General features: G+C 43.6%; 1 protein-coding gene across 1 annotated transcript; it reads right to left on the bottom strand.

Annotated features, from left to right (window-relative positions):
* Positions 1-9801: 9801 nt before the first annotated feature.
* LOC124556297 lies at positions 9802-10236 on the bottom strand. The gene has a single exon (XM_047130272.1). It carries the CDS (start codon positions 10234-10236, stop codon positions 9802-9804), a length of 435 nt encoding a protein of 144 aa, XP_046986228.1.
* Between the last annotated feature and the right edge of the window lie 6080 nt (positions 10237-16316).

Here is a 16316-nt window from a genome sequence, read left to right as displayed (position 1 = left end):
TAGTCAAAGGTGTATCAGGAAACTGTGTGCATGTTCCTAGAAGCGATAACAAAATACGTAGTGTCAATGTATAACAGCCTGTTACACATTATTGAGAAGAGAGATGGATCGGTGCGCCTGGTATTCGACTTCAGACAAATCGATATGATAATAACGTCAGCAACAGACAGACTTGAAAAGCTGAAAGAACTATTCATGGGGTTAAGGTTTCTTTGTCAATCGACCTTCGCTTAAACATGTGCCAAATCGAGTTACACACATAATGCCAGAAGTACACGGTGTTCCTGGTTTTAGGCCGCTGCTATCAATTATGCCAGTTACCCTTTGGCCTCAAAATATCTTCACGCACATTCATTCGTGGACTGAATGGAATTCTCAATGAGACGGGAAGGGAAGTCATCACATGTTACGTCAATGACCTATTAATTGCTAAGGGAAGTTGTAAGGCATATAACAGAGCCTTGAAGCATTGTTAGGTGCACTGAAGAATCATGAAGTAACTTCAACCTGGAAAAGTCTTGTTTCGGCACACCGGACACATAGTAAAAACCAAAGGAATCAAACTGAACCCGGAGAAATTAGTAGCCATTGCATGTCTTCACACGACTCTGTGCACTGACAGCCAAAAAGACCATGTAATTGGGAAGAACTAGCAGAGAATGAGTTTCAAGTACTGAAGAGAACACTAATAAATATACTAATATTAGCACATCCTGACCTATCAATCGATTTTTGCGTGGTCACAGACAGCGAAAATCACGAGTCAGGGTCATGATCTTTCAAATCATTGAGGAGGGTGGAGTGACCAGGATAAAGAGAATTGCTTTTGGTAGTAGCATACTGACAAAAAGTGACAAAAGTTACTCTGTCACCGAACTTTAGGCTTTAACCATCGTTTGGTGTTCAAAAAGTTCCAATACTTCCTGTTTGGATGGAAGATGAGGGTTTATACTGATCACAGCGCATTAGAATTTCTTCTCACAGCTAAACTCACCCCTGATAAATTAACCCAGTGGGTTCTTTATTTGCAAGTATCTGACTTCTCCATTACGTATATGCCTGGGATAATGAATGTTATTACCGATGCACTGTCGCATTCACCAGTGTGGAGGATACACGGAGTGGTAGAGGATACCGAGAAACACCATTTTAGCCGGTACTTCCTGAGGAATGTGGTCTTTGAAAATTCCATAACGGTAAATCTACAAGACATAGCTAGGGAACAGGACAGGGACCCAGCTCTTTGATGAATGAAGGAAAAATGGCGAGACAGGGAAGAAACATCTGTCTGGCTGTCCAGCCTGGTGCAGAAGGGAATCTTGTTTCAGAGGAGGAGTGTTGCAGATCCACTGAGGAAGCTTTGCATACCAGAAGAGATAATTGATGAAATAATATGTCATACCCAACTCAGCTATGGACATTTTAGTTCGAAAAAATGTTTATTGAAGTTAAGAACGATATGCATCGTAACAATATGGAGCAGAAGATCAGGAAAGTCCTTTCTGCCTGCAAGTTGTGACAGATGGCTAAACCTAGCACTCAGGCAATGTAGGAGCCTCTTTACCCCATAATACATCGGAACTTACGACATCTAGTTACAACTCATTTAATGGGACCATTACTCGTAAGAAGGCAAAGACACTGGTAGATATTGGCTGTTATGGAGCTAACGTCTAAATACATCAGTCTCACATCACTGCGCCAGGCTACTGCACTTACTATGTCCTGCACACTATGCAAAGGTTTCCTATCACAAGGAGGATATGTGGACAGAATCGTAGCTGACAATGGACTGCATTCAAATCAGAATGGTGTAGGGCCACACTACGAAGACATAGAATGCAACTCATGTACATATTGGCGTACCATCCGAGTTTGAATACTACAGGACATATCACGAGGAAAGTTGAAAATTTACGTTACATCTATTACTGTAAACAGCACGGGGCATAGAACATCCTTCCCATGGAATTTCAGAATGTGATAAATGGGATTCCTCATTGTTATATTCTGTTGCCATCATTGATAATATTAAAGATTCAGCGTCCTAGTGTGAAGACTTGAGAGTTGGTGGAATTCCCACAATGGAAATGGTTATAGCAATGGATACCCATCAAACAGACTCTGTACAGGATCCGTGAGGCTGGAAGGAAGAGGAAGGAGAGGACAGACAAGAAGACATGAGTGAGGGCATACCATGTGGGACAGTACATCCTGGCCAAGTCTTTCTCTCGGTCCAACAAAGAGAAGAAATTCTGCCCGAAGTTCTTTTCAGCATACAATGAACCACTGCAGATAAACAGAGTTGCATATGCTAATGCATACGAATTGATAACCAAAAGAATCAATCATTGTGAATCATATCTGTCACATCAAACTCTTTGTTGAATTAGTAACTAAGGGGCTACTAACAAAGCAAGAAAAGATTTGCGTAATTACCACGATCTGGGGGCAGAGCACTAGGTTGTATGATCAATGCATGCTAAACTAGAAGAAGAACTATTCGTAGTATATATGAGACATTGGCAATCAGCATGCAGCATGTATATATGGTGTCTTGTCTTTTGGAAATGCACTGAGTTACATAAATTGTATAAAGTTTTAAAACTGGCCAATATTTCCAGTGCATTTCATTTACAATCTCATTTTTACAAAATTCAATTTCAGTTGTAAATTTTTATGTAACAAATCTTAGACCGAATGACGTCACCTTATTGCTTACTTCCTTTGGCAATGCCAGTCATTTATAGTGCTGAATACATTGTAAAAGAAAGAAGAAGTACACTCCTGGAAATGGAAAAAAGAACACATTGACACCGGTGTGTCAGACCCACCATACTTGCTCCGGACACTGCGAGAGGGCTGTACAAGCAATGATCACACGCACGGCACAGCGGACACACCAGGAACCGCGGTGTTGGCCGTCGAATGGCGCTAGCTGCGCAGCATTTGTGCACCGCCGCCGTCAGTGTCAGCCAGTTTGCCGTGGCATACGGAGCTCCATCGCAGTCTTTAACACTGGTAGCATGCCGCGACAGTGTGGACGTGAACCGTATGTGCAGTTGACGGACTTTGAGCGAGGGCATATAGTGGGCATGCAGGAGGCCAGGTGGACGTACCGCCGAATTGCTCAACACGTGGGGCGTGAGGTCTCCACAGTACATCGATGTTGTCGCCAGTGGTCGGCGGAAGGTGCACGTGCCCGTCGACCTGGGACCGGACCGCAGCGACGCACGGATGCACGCCAAGACCGTAGGATCCTACGCAGTGCCGTAAGGGACTGCACCACCACTTCCCAGCAAATTAGGGACACTGTTGCTCCTGGGGTATCGGCGTGGACCATTTGCAACCGTCTCCATGAAGCTGGGCTACGGTCCCGCACACCGTTAGGCCGTCTTCCGCTCACGCCCCAACATCGTGCAGCCCGCCTCCAGTGGTGTCGCGACAGGCGTGAATGGAGGGACGAATGGAGACGTGTCGTCTTCAGCGATGAGAGTCGTTTCTGTCTTGGTGCCAATGATGGTCGTGTGCGTGTTTGGCGCCGTGCAGGTGAGCGCCACAATCAGGACTGCATACGACTGAGGCACACAGGGCCAACACCCGGCATCATGGTGTGGGGAGCGATCTCCTACACTGGCCGTACACCACTGGTGATCGTCGAGGGGACACTGAATAGTGCACGGTACATCTAAACCGTCATCGAACCCATCGTTCTACCATTCCTAGACCGGCAAGGGAACTTGCTGTTCCAACAGGACAATGCACGTCTGCATGTATCCCGTGCCACCCAACGTGCTCTAGAAGGTGTAAGTCAACTACCCTGGCCAGCAAGATCTCCGGATCTGTCCCCCATTGAGCGTGTTTGGGACTGGATGAAGCGTCGTCTCACGCGGTCTGCACGTCCAGCACGAACGCTGGTCCAACTGAGGCGCCAGGTGGAAATGGCATGGCAAGCCGTTCCATAGGACTACATCCAGCATCTCTACGATCGGCCGGCCGAAGTGGCCGTGCGGTTAAAGGCGCTGCAGTCTGGAACCGCAAGACGGCTACGGTCGCAGGTTCGAATCCTGCCTCGGGCATGGATGTTTGTGATGTCCTTAGGTTAGTTAGGTTTAACTAGTTCTAAGTTCTAGGGGACTAATGACCTCAGCAGTTGAGTCCCATAGTGCTCAGAGCCATTTGAACCATCTCTACGATCGTCTCCATGGGAGAATAGCAGCCTGCATTGCTGCGAAAGGTGGATATACACTGTACTAGTGCCGACATTGTGCATGCTCTGTTGCCTGTGTCTATGTGCCTGTGGTTCTGTCAGTGTGATCATGTGATGTATCTGACCCCAGGAATGTGTCAATAAAGTTTCCCCTTCCTGGGACAATGAATTCACGGTGTTCTTATTTCAATTTCCAGGAGTGTATTTATTAACTTGTGTTAGACAGTAAGCTATTCCATTTACTAACCCTGTCTGGAAACGATTGTGTAGGTTCATATGATGAGTGGGATACATGACAACACAACATATGATGGCAGCCAGACACAACTGGAGGGTGTCATAGCAGAAGGCAGTGACGTCACGGCACGCAGTCGGCGAGTTGAGGGTGCACCCCGGTGTTGTGAGCCATGGCCAGTGGCCATCTTAGATGGGGCACTGAGCAAAATGGGGGGCGCACAGTGAATTTGTCCCTCGGGATGCAACGGCGAGCATCGGATGACTGACGTGAAGGCTGCGGTAAATACTGGCTTGCCACAGTGACATGTGTAGTCAAAAGTATTCCTGAACTTGGGAGAGCTGCTGATACATTGCTGCACTTAACCCTACTACAATCGGCAATACAAAACAGTATGAGTCAGCTAGAACCTGACGCCTTTACTATTCTCGCCATCTGATTAAAAACTGTTCTATGGCCACACAGCACCACCAAAACCATTTTTTCCCTTTTCCTAATTTATTTTAGCGCATGTGAGATAGGGTGACTGTGTGGCCATTTCGAGTGCATGAATGTGCAACAGTTTTAGAGTTTATCTCGACGTTCGTTTGTTCTGATAAGTGTAACGGCGCTGATAATCTCGATGTTGAGCGCCCATAATATCCAAACCCACAACAACAATAACAACAACAACAACAACAACCTCAACCTCAACCAATCCTTTTTTGTGGTAGCCAATCATAACCAGTAACCTATTCTAGTGCAGAGAACTTCCTCTGGCCATTTGATATAGCTAATGGTGCAGATGAGCTAAATATATCCTCATAACATCTCTGGCTTGTGGGCTGTCGACCAACTAGTCCATGCAACACCTGTTTTGCTCAACTGAGCACCATAATCACTGTCACAGCACAGTCGAGGCGACTTCAGCGAATAGCTTCAGTTGCATCGAGACACACCTTGCGGTCTCTGATGATTGCTGTTCAAGATTACATGCCGGTGGTCCAGGAACTACCATGCTGCAGAAGATTAGCCTTATCCAGCCGAAAATGGAAATGTCACAGCGCCATAATCACCGCTTTCTGATGTGTCAAGGACTAGGAGGCGGCCCACCCGTGTCCTGTGCATTGTCCTGTGCATTGCCTGCCCCAGCATAGCAATACGCCATTGCAGCACAAGTCATTGAAATGACTGTGTTGTACTATTCTATGTATCCTTCCCACGTTCTGTATTCATTAAAGTGGTCACCATAATACTTGTATGTCAGTGAACCAATGCAAGTGTGACGTGTAACGAAAATTCCCTAAGAAAAAATACTTATCAGGCTCAGCTTTACTTATTGAACTTCTGCTCTCATGAATGACTTGATTCATGTATATTTTACCACTGAATTGTTTTCAGTATGCTACGTTTCATATGTTACATCATAAAAATACCACCTACTCACGCCGTTGATTTGTGCATCGGTTATCTTTTTTTATCTGTCACGAACACATACCATGTTTCCATAGCCCATGTAGCTTTTAAATATGCACACCAGCTAGGAAGCACTACATCCTTTACACAGATATATGTAAGTGATACAGAAACAGGGGTCGTCATAAGAATTCTCCTAATGACTCATAAATCTTACGTTCAATGTCTAACGATCTTATTGATGACAATGTGCAACTATGGATTTTGTCCTGGTCAGTTTAAAGCCAATCACACCCAGGGATGTCTGTGTACAAAAATGGTTCAAATGGCTCTGAGCACTATGAGACTTAACATCTGAGGTCATCAGTCCCCTAGAACTTAGAACTACTTAAACCTAACCAACCTAAGGACATCACACACATCCATGCTCGAGGTTGTCTGTGTACAAATTTGCATTATAAATGTAAGACCAGAAATGGCACAATATGCACAACATATAATCCTTGTAGTATGAATTGGGAAGGAGCCAATGCAAATGTCAGACAAAGTAAGTTTTGATGATGTAAAGTAACAAAATGGTTCAAATGGCTCTGAGCACTATGGGACTTAACTTCTAAGGTCATCAGTCCCCTAGAACTTAGAACTACTTAAACCTAACTAACCTAAGGACATCACACACATCGATGCCCCAGGCAGGATACAAACCGGCGACCGTAGCAGTCCAGCAGTTCTGGACTGAAGCGCCTAGAACCGCTCGGCCACCGCGGCCAGCTTGACGTAACAACTAAGATCTATGAGTCCAGATTCGCTGGTAATGCATTTGCTGGATCATCAGTCCTTATTGTTAAGATCAGGGCCGGCGCAAGCCCAAGTGCCGCCCCGTGCGAGCTGCTAAACTGCCGCCCCTCATTTGTTTCCTTTTTCCTTTTTTTTGTTTACAAAACGTTTGTAGAATTTTATTTAAACAAATCTGTAGGGAATGTCAGCAATCAATCGCAATTTTAGTTTTTACTTTTCAGATCTACCTAGGTTGTGGCCACTAAGTGGCCAGTCTCAAAGCTTTTAATATGTGCTTACATCTAAACCATCATGTTGACAGTTGCGTTTAGCATGACGGTATCGATTTAAACATAACTCAAAGCATTGAGAATAGCTATACTGTGCCAGATATCTATGTATATCTGGAAAATAAAAACAAAAATTGCGACTGATTGGTGATATTCTCTACAGATTTGTACAAAACAGTCGCTGGGCACAAGCTCACAAATGGAGTCAAACCTGATTGAATAAATCTATCTGATTTTAATAAGCCTTGTGAACTTACAAAAATGTTCAAATGTGTGTGAAATATTATGGGATCTAACTGCTTAGGTCATCAGTCCCTAAGCTTACGCACTACTTAACCTTATTTATTTATCCTAAGGACATACACACACACCCATGCCTGAGGGAGGACTCGTACCTCCGCCGGGACCTGCCGCACAGTCCATGACTGCAGCGCCTTAGACCGCTCGACTAATTCCGCGCGGCATGAACTTATACAGTTAACGTAAATAAACATTTTTCAACGGTTGTGAACAGATAAGGTATTCAACGGAAAACAAAATGTATTTACAATTTAACGATAATTTGGTTTGAACAATAATATTTACAATAACTATTTAATGTTGAACAAAATAAGAAACAACACAGTAAATAACCAAGACGCTGACCATAATATAAAAATTTAAAGAAATACTAGACAAATCGAACCTTCCTGGCTTTTACTTATGTAAACTCTTTCGCACGATCTATGTAATTTAAGTCCTCTGCAAGCTCGTGCTCAATCGATATTGTTGCAAGGTCATTCAAACGAATTTGGCTCATTGTTGATCGGAGGTATGTCTTTATCAATTTCAGTTTTGAGAAACTCCTCTCTCCACTCCCAACTGTCACTGGGAGTGTTAGGAGAATTCTCAGAGCAATGTTAACATTAGGGCAAAAATTATGTCTTCCTATAAACTTCAGAGTCTCTTTTGGACTTATTCCAGGTTTCAACAATGCTGAAAGCACTTTTAGTACTTCCCTCAACTCCAGTGCATCAATGTCGCTTGACTCATGATCTTGAAAATCGCTGCGAGGTTTCTACACTTTGTGTTCAGGCTGTCAGGAGGTGCATTCTTCAGCTCGCCGATGCCGAAGAGAAAATCAAAATAACAAAAATGAGATTTCAGTTGATTGAATCTCTCATCCAAAGATGTGGTTACTATATCTAAAAGATAATAGTAGAATTCAATCTTGTAAGATTTTGTTGGCTCATCTATAGTCCCATCCCTTCCTTCATAGGTAGTGTATTGGCTTCTTATTTCGTCGCCGGGAAACATTTATCCGTGGTAACTTTGGATCTTCTAGCTCTAATTCTGTAGCCAATTTTTGGAATTCGTTAAGAAAGACACAAACTTTTCTTCTGTTCTGCAGTTCTCAAAATATGCTTTCCTTTTTTCAAGCATTTCCACGGCCTCAGAAACATTTATGTCTATAGTCTGGAGGGTCTTACTGACTACACTGATGCGAAGCAGAACGTCGTACCAGATTACCAGAGAAGTGAGAAAGGTGTACTTTGTTATTTGATTCGCAAGTGACGTTGCTTCGTGAGCGGTCATACCATCGAATTCTTCTGATATCTGAACCAGTGCATCACAAACGCCTCCAATTTGAAACCTCAGGGGAGTAAGTGCATCGATGTGACTTTCCCACCTAGTATCGCTCAGTGGCTTGAGCGACAGGTTAGGCAGATACTTCTTCAAGACATCCCAACGTCTAACGGAGGACGAGAAGTCATACAAGCTTTTCACTGTCGAAAATATGGAAACAGCATATTTAGAAGACATAGCGGCATCGTTTACAACATGATTCAAGGAGTGACTGCTACATGGTACATAAAATGCTCTCTTGTTCATATCTGAAATTCTTTTCTCGAGACCAGACTTCTTTCCTTTCATGTTTGCACCATTGTCGTATCCTTGCCCTCTCATATTACACAATAGGATTTTTTTTATCTTCCAAGAACTTGAGTATGACCTGCGTCAAAGTGGAGCTTGAAGAATCGGTCACTGGAAGAAATTCCAGGAAATGCTCCGGAATTCGGATATCGTATACCCCGTCGAGTCTGGTCTCCTGGACGAAAGTACCACAACTGTCATCTGCTCAACTTTTGAAATATCTGGTGTGCAGCCCAGAGTTATACTGTAATACTTTGCAGATTTCATGATTAAAAGGAATGTTGTTGGTTATAGATGATTCAACAAGGTGAATTATTTCATTCTGTGTTTCTTTTCCAAGATAATGATGACCCTTGTTATCACCTTGCTTTGTTCTGTGCAGGTGCTCCACAAGCACAGTGTCGAACTTTCCGAATAATTCAACGAGTTTCAAGAAGTTTCCGTTGTCAGGCTGAAAGAGTGTATCTATACTTCCTCCCAAAGGCAGACATTGCCGACCCAGGAAATGAATTATTGCTATTAAGCGCTCAAGAACGTTTTTCCAATGTTCGCTTTCAGTAATCAGAAGCCTTTGATGATGGGCGTCGACAGTTCGCGACTTTTTCAGTCCCTCAGAAAACACGATCCACTTTTTATGTGAATTCAAATGCTCGGTAGACTTCCCGTGACTTCCGAGATACGAAGCAAGTCGCTTATGCCGTTCTTTGCAATTTTTACTGTAGATGACGAAAATAGTTTGCAACAAAAGCAGAACACAGCATCCTTGCTCTTTGAGTGCACCAACCAATGTCCATCTGCTTCTTCTAAATTCTTCAAAGAATAGCTGTAGTGCACAGGGCTGAAACGCCGGTTGTCCGCGTTTTTAGAACATTCTTCAGCTTCCTTAATCCGCTCGAGAGGACCTCGCATGACCAAAGTCGTTCGAATGCAGTCGGTAATAATTTCCGGCCATCTTCAGGGATCTGAGTCAATTGTGGCTTTCAGTTTAGGCTCGCCTTCAATCCCTTCTCGGCTGATGTTCCTCCGGTATTTTCCGAATCGGATCGTCTAATTTCAGTTCTGCTTGATGTTTCAATCTCGGAGCTGTCGTCACAAAGCAGATCTTGAGTCCAGATGAGGTCTGTTGAACATGTTGTGGATGGCCCACCGTCAGCATTGCTACTGTATGCCGTGGTCGCAGTACTGTGCTCGTCAACTTTCTGGTCATGTCCTGAAGATAAAGATGTAGCTGCAGTAGCTCCACTAGTTTCTGTACTTTCAGGATCTATTTTTCCACCCTCGCCGCTGCTAGGTCGTTCTCTCTTTGGCTTGAAATATCGTTGTAGTGCATCCTTTTGCTTCTTATCGCCATCTTTCTTCAGAGCCCGTCTTTTCCTATATTCACTGCCAGACAGTCTTTTTCTACCGTCGGACATGTTTCGATCCAGCCTGCAAAGAACGATTACGTGAAACTAACTGTTGATGCCAATGTACTAACTGTATTTGCGACATACTTCGCAGACAATTTCCTGATATTCCATTGGATGTAAGCGGAAAATTGTATTACTGTAGGATACACTGTTCAGGAGATGAAGTCATAAGAATTGAGCCGCGTGAAATTGAATTTCAGGCCGAATTTCACTGCAGATGCAGGTGAAACGGTCAAAGAATGGATCGGAAGACAATGGAGAGAGGAAGAATAAGGAGATGGAGTAACATAATAATGCAATAAATATACACCCGGGCATCGACGGGTACTAATGCTAGTCGAAATATATTAACTCACTGCACTGCGGTTGTTCATTTCAAAGAACTGACACTCGACATCTGTCGTAATTTCTTGTGAGCTTCTTGCTTCTTCTTCTTCGGCGCTAGTTTAACCGTAGCCTCGCTGTACTTCATCACGTGATCTAGTTCCTGGCACTGCCGCGTCACTTCTTTCGTGGTTGATTATGCAGTAAAGGGTAACAAATTAGTCATCGCCGTATCACTTCACTTTTCTTCGCTTTATTTTCATTCTAGCTATTGGGACAACGCTTGCTTATTTGCTGACTTGCCAATTTTTGAAGTAACGGATCATAAGAAAAATAAATTTTCCTGTTCTGCAATCTTGAAGGAGAAAAATTCTAACTTATGAGTAACGTGCATGAGCAATACTAATTGTACATTATATGAAAAGCACTTACTTATTACATCCCAAGTTGCAAGAAATTCGGAAGAACCAATTTTTCTGTTCTTACGAAGCGCAATGAAAGTGCTTCTGACCAATCTTGACTCCCTCGGCCAACTACCGTCAAGAATTCTGTAGTTTTCGTTGTGGAGAACGCAACAATACGTATTGCCTGGATAGGCGATGTGGTGACGCGGCAGTGCCAGGAACTAGGTCACATGACAAGGTACAACGAGGCTACGGTTAAACTAGGGCCCAAGAAGAAGAAGAAGAAGCAAGAAGCTCACAGTTAGTATGTGACCGTTGATATGGATAAATGTATTATCAGGCAGCTATTTCTATGGCATTACGAACAATAGAAATAAATACGAACTTTTCGAAAACTGCATAACTTTTGTTAAACAGAAATGAGCTTCAAAGCTAGCAAGGAAACTCTTAGAAGCAACGTTCTGTCTATGGATTTTCGTTTGGAAGGTGTCAAAATTAACGTTTTGTTTTGTGTGGACGAAAGGGTTCAAAATTGTTCAAATGGCTCTGAGCACTATGGGACTTAACTTCTGAGGTCATCAGTTCCCTAGAACTTAGAACTACTTAAACCTAACTAACTAAGGACATCACACACATCCATGCCCGAGACAGGATTCGAACCTGCGATCGTAGCAACAGCGTGATTCCGGACTGAAGCGCCTAGAACCGCTTGGCCACCGCGGCAGCCTGGACGAGGGGCATTGTTGCTAAAATACCATACTTTCTCAGGTTTTCATCAGAATCAAAGCGACCAGTAGTTTACTAAGATGAAACATGGATTCATACGCATTATACAGTAAATAAATGTTGGCAAAGTGATAGTGTGCGAGTAGTGTTGTCAAACAAAAGTGCCGGTCAGAGTTTAATTGTTGTTAATGCAGGCAGAGACAAGTGTTTCATGGCTCAAAAAACAAAAGTCCGACTGTCACTCAGAAACGGATAGCAAAAATTTTCAAAAATACGTCGAAACCCAACTTATGCCATGGTTATTACGAATGTCTTTATCCCTTGTAATTACTCGCAGCGTATTTACCCATTCGGATTACTTCTAGCCATTGTAGATGTTGGACATGTTTGACTGTAGTAACGTTCAACCATTTTTTTCCATAATGCCAGAAGAATAAAACACTCGGAAACTGCCATTGAAGGGCTTAGCAAAATCGGTTTCGGCTTAACATGTAACCACAATATCGAACATTGAATTCAAATTTCCAAATTAGATTTCGTCTTCTGCAAAATTAGTTGTGAGTAAACGCACGGCGCGTAACAGGCTGGCAGCGCTCCACTCATAAGAATACTGGCGTGTACGCCAAACTGCTTCCCGCTCCCTGTTCCTCAGGCGTAAACACGACGGCGCTGCCACAGTGCGAGGAAGAAATTAGTCCTGCTCCCTCCCTTGTAGAACAGGGGCGGCCGGCAGGTAGTCGAGGCGCCATGCCACAGTTCCCGAAGCCGCTCCCTCCGGGGCGGCAGATTTGCCGCCCCTCGGGAAGTGCCGCCCCGTGCGGCCGCACGTTTCGCACGTGCCTTGCGCCAGCCCTCGTTAAGATGATACAATCTTGAAAGACTTGCCTTCTGCATACAATCCACTAGTAAAAATTAAGGTTAGGGTGGTTTCGTTCAGTTTGATTCTGATCGAGCACATGTGGTATTAATAATTAAAAGTCACACTGAGGATAGCAGTGTTTCTTGAAACGTGATGATTTGGACTGTGCTTGAGGCACGCCAAAGGTTAAACGATCTATTCATGGTAGCAGGGACAAAATTTTGCTTTTCGATGCCACATTACCTTGCTTAAGAGGGCCACACTGTACGTAAAATTTTAAATAAAACGGCGAGAGTTATGAGACGTGGCAAACACTTTGTAAGACAGGTTTTATCAATATGTAATTAGAATATATTTATCATTCTGAGGCAGACAACAGGGAAAATCGGTATAAAAATGTTATTGATATTAGGAAACAAGGTGACTGGCATTTGGATGCCGTGTGAAATTTGCATGTCATCCTTTATTAACCCACTGACGGTTTTTAATGGATTACCAATGATTTTGTGGTGCATGTGCAGAATAGTGGAGTTGAGACAGAGCAACAGTAAACACTTCGGCCAAGCAGATTGCTGACCTGTGGATGGGACCGCGGCCTGGGATTCTTGGAAGTGACTTCAGCACAGTGGGAGACAAGTTTTGTCCTCGCACACTACTGTTTGCTGCTAAGATCCAGCCATGGGTGGTACGATGACATGTACGGTAGTCGGGGTCGCCTTTCTGTGTTTTCTGACTTCTTTTAAAGACTACCAAGTACCGCTTTTCGAAAGCACAGGCCGCGGGAAACAAACTCTAGCCTCGTAGCGCTCATCTCTGAATTTCTCTAACCCAGTTGCGAAGCTGTGAACACTGGCGGAAGAACGTGCGGTTGGCGGAAAGATATGTGAAGTTAGATCGCAGTACTGAAATGAATGATCTTTGGTATCAGGGTAGAGTTTCATGTCATCAATGGAGGCTGGAGAGACGCTCTGTTTTTGGCGGGACCCTTTACTGAAGGAATTCTCGTGATTGGGCGGCAGCGGTTCGTAATTTTTCTGTTGGTGACTGGCACCTTTTTGACGACAAGGAAGACGCATGGCGTTAGTGAGGGCCGCAAGAGACGCATTCGCTGGTACTATGCGAAAGTGTCCGTTTCGACATTCGGGTTAGGACGTCTGGGTGTTCCGATCCATTTGGCATAGCAGTGCAGAACAGGCCGCCACATCTTGTAGTTGGTCAAGGGTGCCAACGACTCCACCTTCGTATAGGAGCCAGCACATCTGCAGCACACAGTTCGGTGCAGCCCAGTCTTACTTACGGTGGGCGTAATTGGCAGCGCCGCGAGAGTTGTTCAATCTGATCTCACATTTGTGGAATCCAGGACGACAGCCTGTCTCATCTCCTTTGCACTGGTTGTGAATGTGTGGACTATATTCTTTTTAGTCAGCAACTTTCAGTCACTGTTCCGATCGAGAATTACGGGATTAAAGAGTTGTCAGTTATCACTGAACTTCGGGAGAGAGTAAGTCCTTAAGCTGGCAAGAAGTGATTTAACTCATAGGGGAGTGACAATGCTCATTGTAACACAGCTTGTGATTAGTCATTTATACGTTGATCCCATAAACATGTTTATGAATAAATGTGAGTACTGGATGTAATCAGTGTTTCTGCTTGACCCCTACACTCCTGTGTCAAGGAACATATTATCAATCAGGTGAATATAATAACCAACAAATTACTCGAGCCGAATAGCATTAGTCAAAGTGAGATATTTGTTTTGCAATTTCTCCACTTTAAGAGCCATGCCTAAGTCAGTAATTTTTACTTTATCCGTGTAACTTTGTGCACAAACATTTACAGTTAGTTCTTAAATAGGTGGACTACCCTCATTTAATTTATCGGGTAACGAATATTCTACGACTCGGTGTTAACCAACTGATTCGAGAATCTAGTAAGCCCCATCAATGTTTCACACTTGCTGAAGTTATAAACTAGTCAGTGCTCTTCTCTTTTCTGCATGTTCGTTGGAAACGCTTGAAGAGAGGGGAAAAAAAAGAAAGCAGACTAGTCTCGTTTGCCTAACAGTCGAGACATTATGTAGTGTCTCCAGCCACAGAGACCCGAAAAATCTCTGCTTGACCCCATCCACGGATTGTGCGGCTCCTCCCACCGGAGGTTCGAGTCCTCCCTCGGGCATGGGTGTGTGTGTTGTTCTTAGTGTAAGTTTAAGTAGTGTGTACGTCTAGGGACCGATGACCTCAGCAGTTTGGTCCCTTAGGAATTCACATACATGTGAACATTTTTTCACTCCTCTACGCAGTCGCTCGTGCACCAAGAAGCGGATCACCTAAAATCCAGCTTCATCATTGACCTGAATGTGAGCTTCTGAGCAAATATGTTGCGACACACGTCGGGTTGCGACAGTAGTAAGATCCAGTCTAGTTGTGGGCTACCTTAATTCATCAACACTCTACGAGTTTCCGAATACATGTGAAACAAATGGAATTCGAACCTTCTGTGAATCAAAACTTTTTTCATAAAACCTCTTCGAAACGGAAGTCTCGCTGCTCCATATTCAGACCTGACACTTTCGGCGATTGCTGGGACGTTTCCGTCAACAGGCTTCATCCCCTTCTTTTTCTTAGTCTTCTCCAACGTTGGTACTTACTAATGACATCGATGCCGAAGGACATTCAGCTCTAATTTATCTGCTTGATGAAAGGAATTTTCGTGTCCGACTTGTACGTTTCTCTGTCGCGCATAGCATTTGTATTCATGTTTGTATTTTTGGTCGTCTGAATATCTGTAAGTGTATCTATAACTCAAATGGTGCATATTCACGAGGTTTTGGAAACATTTGTTGTTTCATTTAGCTTATATTGGTCACAGTACAAAGATAATTCATCTTGTCACAAAGAGAGCGTTGAAACAATTGATGACTCGATGGAAGTGATCTAGTGAGATCCCATGATTGCCAATGGAGCTGTCATTCTGACTGTTTCTCCAGTTTCTTCCACGTTTCAGCTGGAATATAAGAAGTGTAAATTAATTATTGTTTGAAAACTGGTCTATGTACAGTCGTGCCCAAAAGTATCCGAACAACCTGAATTGCATTTCGCCGGCCGAAGTGGCCGCGCGGTTCTGGCGCTGCAGTCTGGAGCCGCGAGACCGCTACGGTCGCAGGTTCGAATCCTGCCTCGGGCATGGATGTGTGTGATGTCCTTAGGTTAGTTAGGTTTAACTAGTTCTAAGTTCTAGGGGACTAATGACCTCAGCAGTTGAGTCCCATAGTGCTCAGAGCCATTTTTTTGAATTGCATTTCCCCTTATTCGCAATCAACCCACATAACGCAGCTGTCTAGCAGGTGCTCTAATCGCTCCTCAGTACAGTCGTTTGACTACTGAAAATGGTTCCAACAAGTCACCACTAGAAAACACTGCTCTGTATCGCAATAACTCAAGATGTAAAATAATACCACGATACCACAAATATTAGAGAACACCTTATGACAGGTAAGACTGTCCTTAAGGTTTGTAAGCTCACATTTACTGCAATAAGCAACATACTTGAAATGTTACCACTCTCATTATTACGTCAGAAAGGTAATGCACGTAGTACGTTCGTCGTAGACATGTTTTCTTCTTCAAAGTAACATACCGTTCTCATTATTTAACACAAAACGACATTACAAATTTTAGTTATTCACGAGCAGCTAGTTGAGAATCTGTATTAACTGCAAATGACACGAGAAACCGTCTCGTTGTGCATATGGATTCAAACCTAGCTCATGCAGA

Source organism: Schistocerca americana, chromosome X (genome assembly GCF_021461395.2).
Source record: "Schistocerca americana isolate TAMUIC-IGC-003095 chromosome X, iqSchAmer2.1, whole genome shotgun sequence".
In the NCBI taxonomy this organism is placed as follows: domain Eukaryota; kingdom Metazoa; phylum Arthropoda; class Insecta; order Orthoptera; family Acrididae; genus Schistocerca; species Schistocerca americana.
The sequence above is the reverse complement of the archived record's forward strand: the minus strand, read 5'-3'. Positions and strand labels throughout refer to the sequence as shown.